At 39.3% G+C, this 8542-nt stretch overlaps 2 protein-coding genes across 2 annotated transcripts; both read right to left on the reverse strand.

Annotated features, from left to right (window-relative positions):
• Positions 1 to 269: 269 nt before the first annotated feature.
• On the reverse strand, positions 270 to 3954 carry LOC103334166 (P-loop containing nucleoside triphosphate hydrolases superfamily protein). The gene is made up of 12 exons (XM_008237105.3): positions 3691 to 3954; positions 3215 to 3348; positions 3076 to 3122; positions 2789 to 2866; positions 2326 to 2518; positions 1679 to 1709; positions 1540 to 1598; positions 1385 to 1458; positions 1013 to 1099; positions 717 to 778; positions 599 to 627; positions 270 to 515 (listed from the first exon to the last, which is right to left on the reverse strand). The coding sequence occupies exons 1-12, from the start codon at positions 3746 to 3748 to the stop codon at positions 429 to 431; spliced, it is 939 nt and encodes a 312-aa protein (XP_008235327.2). The 5' UTR covers positions 3749 to 3954; the 3' UTR covers positions 270 to 428.
• Positions 3955 to 4264: 310 nt separating this feature from the next.
• Positions 4265 to 8085, reverse strand: FBL17 (RNI-like superfamily protein). The gene is made up of 11 exons (XM_008237104.2): positions 7358 to 8085; positions 6857 to 6958; positions 6482 to 6626; positions 6185 to 6369; positions 5964 to 6068; positions 5584 to 5681; positions 5282 to 5502; positions 5133 to 5199; positions 4943 to 5028; positions 4703 to 4801; positions 4265 to 4610 (listed from the first exon to the last, which is right to left on the reverse strand). The coding sequence occupies exons 1-11, from the start codon at positions 7990 to 7992 to the stop codon at positions 4545 to 4547; spliced, it is 1809 nt and encodes a 602-aa protein (XP_008235326.2). The 5' UTR covers positions 7993 to 8085; the 3' UTR covers positions 4265 to 4544.
• Positions 8086 to 8542: the final 457 nt, after the last annotated feature.

Genomic DNA, 8542 nt, shown 5'->3' on the forward strand with positions numbered 1-8542 from the left:
GGGAGGAGGCTGGAAAGCCCAACTCAAATGTCTCACCCCCTCAGAGGCCGAAGCTGCTGCCGCATGGGCAGCTCGCTCGATTCGCAATACGCGAAACCCAGCTCCAGGAGATACAGGAGAACAAATAAGACTTCCTCCAAATCTCCTTAATAATACCCTAAAGTCTCCAGGGAATGGCGACACCAGTCTTCTTAATAGCGTCAACTACATCTTTTGAATCCGATTCAATAACCAAGCAATCAACATTCCTTTCACATGGTAGAGATAAATTGCATACAAAACTCTCTTTATTAAATGGTTTATTTGATGTTCTTCGAACACTTTCATACTTTTTAGGACTTGAGTTTGCATAAATTGGATGAAAAACAGATAAGACAACCAAAGCTTCGTTTACTGGTACGACCAGCACGGCGGATCGCCTTCCGGCTTCAATAGTCGATTGACCTAATTATCAAATCGGCATTCTTCTTTGATTTGTTTACTTTCTCAGCATTTGGCCGGTCGTTGTACTCAATCTACAATTAAAGGTCATATGCAACGTCTTATTGACTAACCCCATAATGAAAATTCATGGCTCTGAACATGATGAAGAACTTACCCGCCATTTAGCAACATCTGGGGGCTTTCCTGCAATTCAAAGAAAGCAATCAAAACATGTCATTTTCCCCCAGATTCATTTCCAAGAACTAGGTGTCTAAAAACTAAGGATTACATACCCGTTAAGATGTGTCTCATTCGAACTCGTTCCATAGCTTTATCAATGTCAATCTCAACAAACCTTGCAGGGAAAAGCAACAAACAATAGCCTTAAGTGACCAACACTTAAGTTTCAGTCTTCAAAAACATAAATGATCGGATAAGGTATGCATATCAAAGACTCAAACAGAGGCCAGTGAAATATCATAATGATCAAAAATCACAATCTGAGAGGTAAGGCCAAACCATACCATCTGATCTCTTTAACATACAATTTTGCACACAAAAAAATAGCCTTTGAGAACCTGCGGCTTACCACTTCTCATCGAACATGGCTGATATTTCCTTCCAAATCCCATCATCTAACAATAAATAATTTCCTTCTACTATGACCACTTTATGTCTGCAAAGACACACAAAGGATTCATCAAACATGTAAGAATCAAAACAACATAATTGTAAGATCATCTATAAGGCTTAAAGTTCTTGGCATCCCAAATTGTTCACGTCAGTTCACTGGTTTTTACTACTTTCAATCCATTATTTCCAACAAATATTGTTATAAATTGTTTAGGCTCCCAGGTTTCTTCAGCTTTTACATCAGCCATGTCTATAATTGTTCGCAACCCACCTAATTCTTTAGCTGGTATTAAGAAGGCAACTTATGTGAAAGGAACAGATTACTCACTGAAGGCTCACAAAGATATCATCTTCTACTGGATCACCAACACCATGGTCAAATGACGGTGCATAAACTGATCCCTGAAACAATCTTCCTTTTAGAATGCATCACATATCCTAAACTTGAGGCGATCACATAAGTTAAGAGTATCAACTAATTACCTGACTTCTCAGAGTCTTGAGAGACTTGAGTAGTAGCTCAGGGTTAAAGGTCCATGGAGCTGAATCACCAATTTGTAAGATCAAAGCTTTAATGCTTTCAAGGTGTTAATCAATCAATCACAGAATATAGAAACCTCACCTCCCCTCCTTGCATGAGCTTCCTCAGGATTCTAAAATGTTAGCACATTACATAAAATTAGGACTGAAAATATTTTTATCACCTATAATGTTTTGTAATATATTCATGTGCTGGCATACAAGGACAAATCGACTTTTAAATATCTAATTATGCAAAATGGAAGCCAAATAAATGTTGTTTCAACCAAAAATTTGGTCCATGGCTTGGAAAGTGACACAGCATAGTGCACCACTGCAGAGCTTATAAATCAACCAACATTATATGGTTGAGCAAATCAGTAGTAAGTTGTTACTCAATACTGGATAACTGCTACAACAATAGTTGTATCATTTACAGCTAGATGCATTTTAAGAAGACAGGTTAATCAAATTTTATAACTTTGGCTTACTTTATGATCCACATATATGTAATCAAATCATCATTCGTGTATCTGAAAAGATTCTTTTCTGATAATCACTGCAAGTTAGTTCTTGATGTTAGTAAAACTAGTTTCTAACAAATCATCATGTTCCCCCAATTATATCTTAAGCTTACTAAATGTTCAATAATTTTATGCTTAAACAGTTTTTAGAATCTATGCTAGGACTACCATCCACAACTAGAGCATCAAACGATGAAAAACAAAATTAAAATATCAGAAGGCTAACCTCCATTGCATCCAGCTGGGAACAATAAAGATGGAACCCATCCATGGGAATAACTTTAGCCACGTCTGGAGGACTAACTTGAGAATCCAAAGCACAAGCTTTCTGGGGCCATAATCTGTTTACACGTCGCACTACTTCAGATGCAATAGTGCTCTTTCCAGATCCAGGAGACCCAGCCAAACCAACAATATACCTGCATAGCAGCATAGTAGTTGAGGCAGATAGATAACTTTGAAGAGTAACAAGGAAAAACTACTTGATAATCAAATACAATTCAAAAAGGTAAAAGCCATACCAAAATAAGTCAGACAATAAAAAAATTCAAACAGTTCACGGTCCCTGTTCTCTAAAGATTATAGCATACAATAAGAAAGGAGCAAATAAAATTTGAGCAAAAATTACTGGAAAGTGTAAATTCAGATGCATTCCCATTTATATTTGCCAATCAGAAGCTAGAACTTACTTCAAATTTGGATTTGACATTGCTGCTGCTGTAGGAACAAGGCGTTCGGCCAAAGCATCGTATACTTCATCTATACACCTTAAAGGAAACAGAAACAACATATATCAAAAGCAGTAGAATGCTTAAACAAATATGTATATACACATCACAAAATAAACAGAAAAGTTTTATTTAGCTTTAGTTTAACCATCAAATGCAATGGCCATTTTCTGTACAAAAATACCACCCATGAGACAGAAAGCAAACACATATGCGAGTTATAGCTTGCAACTCCGAAGATGGCATACCTGCCCTCAACGACTACGGTAGCTTCCCTCTTTAGACAACATACAACCTGTAGAGGAAACACAGAGTATCAACCAAACGAAACCCATAGAGAGAAAATTAGACTTAAAAATCACCCAAACAGAAAGAGCATTTGCAAACCTTCACAGATTTATCCTTAGTATAGTGGGGTCCAGTTTGAGCAAATAAAGGTTGCGGTCTTACTCTGGTTGGAGAGAGGGACAATAAATGACGATCCCAAGTAGGAAGTTTCACTCTTTTAAGCAGAAACGGCTCTGCAGATAAGCAAATCACAAACTCCACTCAATTGGGTTTCTGAAGTCCTGTGTTTTTTCTACTGCAATTTGATTTTACAACACTTTATGAAATTATGTTGCAGTTTCTTCTGTGTCATATTAATTAACAATAGCTGGTGCAGAATGATAAAATTTTGAGTTTAATTACAACAATTTCCTGATTTTATCAAAAAAATCATCGGGGGAAAAAAAAAAGAGTATCAGTCTGGAATTAAACAGGTGGATATTTCTATACTATTAGAATCATGCCATCACAAAAGATAAATCATAAAATTGTATGAAAACCATGGGAAGATAAATCAGAAGATAGAAAAGAGAGACCTGGTGATGAGTTATATGTGTAAGCTCTCGAGGTTGCTGAAGACAGAGACACCTCCATGGCCGAATCACAAAACACCCAGAGAGAGAAACTTATTAAAACGGTAAAAGGAGAGAGTTTTTGAGAAAATACGAAGTAGAGAGGAGAATCTTGTCGTCGCCCAAACAATATAAGGACAAAATAAGGATGTTCAGTGACATTAATATACTTCACTTCTCCATCTCGGAGTTGGAGAAGGTTTACTGAAAACCCACGTACACGGTACACCGTACTCTTTTTTGTTAGTCTTTAGTTACGAACCACCGTGTTTTTTTTCTTTTTTCTTTTTTCCTTTTTTCTTGTTTTCCCGGGAATTAACATTTTGATGCTTTTGTGCCCCGCCCCAAACATTGTCTACCACATAAACGTATGCTTCTGCAATTTATGAGTTTTTTAGGGATACTTTGAGAAAAATAAAAAAATATAAAGTATAAATAAAACTAATTGAATATATTTTCTTAGACAGATAGAAGTAAAGATAGCCTTAACCCAACAAATGGTTCAGCTGGAACATGAACTAGAAAACAAAATGGTTCATGGTTGAAACATAAACAATTTATTTGAAATGAGGTTTGTAAATCCTAGTTGGGCTAATTAATTTAATGCGTCCCTCCAATTTGGAGTCTTGGACTATCATCAGTTTGAACCTAAATCATCATCCAGTTGCCTTCAAGGAAAGGCAATTCTACAAGGCACCAGCCCCCTACAATGATTAGGTTCAAATATAAAAGTTACTGTTTACAAAAATACAGCAGCCTTGGGAAACCAGTATGGCAACAAACGAGCAACGGGAATGTCCCAGGACATGTGATCAGATTCAGAACACAAGCACATTGCATTTCGGCCTCTCAACCCTTCTTCGCTTCTTATCGTCGTCGGATGACTGCAAAAAGAAACATGAACCACAATGTTTACAGATATGTATAGCATGAGATCCTTTTGCAGCCAGTTTAAAGAGAAGCTGTAGATTGTTACCTGTGCACTAAGAAAATGTGGCACCCGAACCCTCTTTGAGCCATCGGCTAGACGCTTACATGGTAATAAGCTATCCACACCAGCAAAGTTATTATTGACCTACAAACAAAGACAACAAAAATACAAGATTAGCAACTTTCCAAATCACTTTCTTTGAACGTATCAAATTTTAGAGAAATATCTACATTTCCTAGGTTAGTTTTCTCAGATGCCAAACAGAAGTAGGGAATTTAAAACTACCTGGCTCTGGATGGCCCCAATAAACAATTCTTGACAACCTGATGCATGCACATTTTCTACATTGGGGCACTGAAGCACCAATCTCTCTGGATAAATACAAACAACAATCACTTAACTATGCAAATAAATGACAGAAAACTTGATAGAAAAACATGTCATAGGCGACAAGTCGGGAGATCAAATTCCGTACCTGGGTACAAATTTTTGCAAGAATTCAAATTCAGATCTTTAAGTTCAGGGCAGTTTAAATATAGAGCCTGCATTCAGATTGAATAAATAAGATCCATCAGAGAAGCGATACAAAAACACAACTAACTTTTTTTAGTTTAAGAGCCTCACATCTAAGCCAGAACAGCCCCACAAGCTGAGTTTTTTCAGCCGGCCATGTTTAATGATCAGCTTCTGGTAACTAAGGTGTACTTTAGCATTGGATGTTTGGGCCAATTCAAAGCCAGTGGTTTCCTCGGATGTTGAATCCAGAGAGTTGGGATCACATATGGTCATGCCACAGTCCAGGAGTTCAAGAAGAGGCAGTTGAGCTGTGGCGAATTGAATAAAACCTGAAATTTACAGACAGTAGTTAGTGAACAAAAGTTTATGTGAAACCAAAAAATCTTTGAGTCTCTGGACTAGGTGATTACTTGCACTGATGTTAGGACAAAGAGCAACCAGTAGTCTTGAAAGAGTATCAGGGAACACGTTGCAAATCATTCCAATGCCACTATCAGTGATGCTAGATCTGTAATCAAAATGCAGAGTCAAACATTACATCTTGAGAATTAAATGAATGGCCACTCTTCAAGGCCTGGGATCATAAGGGGCGTCACTATATTATTTGAGTCCAGTTCACAAAAGTCTATAGATGGCGCTTTCTTTTACAGAGCATTAAACTTTATTCACAAAAGTCTTAACAGAAATTTATTTAAAAGGAAACACTGTACTTAAATATTACACATATCAGGCAATCATAGCTTAAGTAAAAACAATCAAATGCAATTAAACCATAGGACTGAAAACATACCCACTCAGGTCAAGCAATTCTAAGTTTGGGTAACTTGAAGCAATGGCAGCAACAGAAGCATCAGTGATATCAGATCCAAGAACAAGTGAAAGCATTCTCAACCCCCTGGATAATGAAATGAACAGAGAAATCTTCATGAGACTAATTGTGCAGTGATTAAAAAAAAATGTAACCAAGAAATGCAGTAGTCCATCGGCCTCAAAACAAATTCAGCAGCAAACCTTAATTGTGCAGCTGTAAGGGCAAGAACAACAGCATTGGAAAGCTGGATTGATGCAATGTGTATGTTTTGTAACCTTGGGCAGTTCCTTCCCAGAGCATCAACCATGGTGACAAGATCCGTATTATCATTTTCATGGCTAGAAAAGTCTACAGAAATCTCTTTTAGATTGGGGCAATTAAAAACCTGTGAAAAAGGAATGTGCATAAGTAAGAGAGAAGTCACTTTAACAACAAATGAAAGGCAGAAAGAAAACAACAATGCATGAGAGACAAAAAGGAAAGAGAAAAAGAATCACCATCTTAGAAAGGGAGTGAAGACCAGAAAGCCAAATTGTAGAAAGACTTGATGAAGAAAGAGCAAATCCGCCTAAATTAGAACAACCTTCCATCTTAAGGCTTTTCAGTAATCTTCTATCAGCAACAAAACGACCCAGCTCATCACTGTATTTTTAAAGTCACAGAATGGATTGAACTAATCAGCCATCACAAGCATTGGTTTGGCACCTTGCACCATATAACTATCACTATTATCTAATCCACACTACACAACAATGAGTAGGAAACAGAAAATAGCCAACACCAATCTAAATGCCCAACAGAAACAGCAGTGAAAAGTTTAATACAGCAAACAAACATGAATGCACTCGAGCTATAGAAGAAGATAATCGTACCCGGTGATTCGATTGATAGCCGTTTCAGAAGTAGTGATCTCCAGGAATTCAAGATTTGGGCATGAAAATGTGATCCAGGCCAGCAATGTTGCATCCACATCACTGCAACAGCAAATTATTCAAAGATTATATCCCAAATGCAATGCACCATTTTCAACATTATTTGATTCTAGCATTCAGTGTAACTTGCCGGTTTTGAAATCAATGCTGCGTGGATCAAATCATAATAGATCAAATGCTTACGGTATAATGCTCTATTCATGGCACTTATCAAACCCCATTTCGTTTTAGCTGTTTGTTCTTTCTTCAATTTCATTTGAATATTATTAAACTCAGAGTTCAGATCGTGTTCCATTTCTTCATTTTAGATTTTATTCTGTAAACTCCATTGCTGTAACCAGATCTGTTCGATAAACCCCTAGATCTGAAACAGAGAGAGCGAGAGCGAGAGAGAGAGAGAGAGAGAGAGAAGAGTAGCCTCTCGACAAAAGGCAATAATACCTTTCCATTCTAAGAGAGAGGTTAACGAGGCCCGGGCACTTTTGCAACACCGATCCAACAAGCCCGACCTGAGCCCTCGCCGGAACCCTAATCCTAAGCATTTCCGCAGCCTTCCACAGCCTCCTTGTCGTCTCCCTCCACCCCTTGCACACCATTGCCGCCGACAACAGCTCCGGCGGCGGCAGCCTCTTCAAAATATCCCAAAGACAGCTCGCAGGCAGACCGCATAAACCCGTACCCGACTCCGAATCCACCACAAGGTCATCGATCTCATCGGAGTCGGGATCCGGTGAGTCAAAATCGCCGCCACCTCCTCCGCCCCATCCAGAGCTATCAACGTCGTCGTCGAACGACAGCGCTCGGCGGAGGTGGGAGTAGGGCTTACGTGGAGGCAGAGGGGGTACGGAGAGATCGGACGAAGACGGAACATCAGCGACGAAGGATTCATCGGCGGCGGGTAGGTGGCAGGAGTGGCCCTTCTTGGGCTGGCCACACCGGCCGCAGTTGTAACTGCCTCGCCTCTTGCCGCGCTTGGCTTCGGAGCTGGCGGTGGGTGCCACGGCGGTGGACCCGAAAGGGGTGGTGGGGCCTGAGGCGGAGAAATGTGACTGGTGGTGGTGGCGCTGTTGCTGCATTGTTTGGAGTTTTGGAGATCAGATTGGCGTGATAGGAAGAGAGAAAAAGGGGTATGAGTGAGAGACAGTGAGGGAAGAAATATAGGGAGAGAGAGGACGAGGCGCGTGTGGGCCCGGAAAGGCGCGGGAGATAAAAGCGGGGTTTCGCGCGCTGATTTTGAAACGTAAACTAATGGGGAGGAGCGGAGGGCTGCTCTGACGTGAACGTATTTAAATGACGAAATTGACCCTGGTGTTGGGTGAAGGGCGCGATTAATCTTGCTGTGAATTTTGGAATTTTCTTGGTAATTGTATAATTAATTTTGATTGAGAATCAGATTCGCCTGATCGCCGGAAAGGAAGGATTTCCCGCGTTCGATTTGGGAATTTAATTTTTGTTACCGGGAGATTGTTTACTTATTACGGCAGCATGCATGACTTGGGACAATCTCATTTGACTACGACTCAAAATGATAATGTCACGTTTTGACTTTTTTTTTTTTTTTTCTTTTTCCAAACACGTTTTGATGAATTTGGAACAAATGAATAAGAAATCGGAGACTGAAAATGA

Source organism: Prunus mume, linkage group LG6 (genome assembly GCF_029339155.1).
Source record: "Prunus mume cultivar Tortuosa linkage group LG6, ASM2933915v1, whole genome shotgun sequence".
NCBI classification, from domain to species: domain Eukaryota; kingdom Viridiplantae; phylum Streptophyta; class Magnoliopsida; order Rosales; family Rosaceae; genus Prunus; species Prunus mume.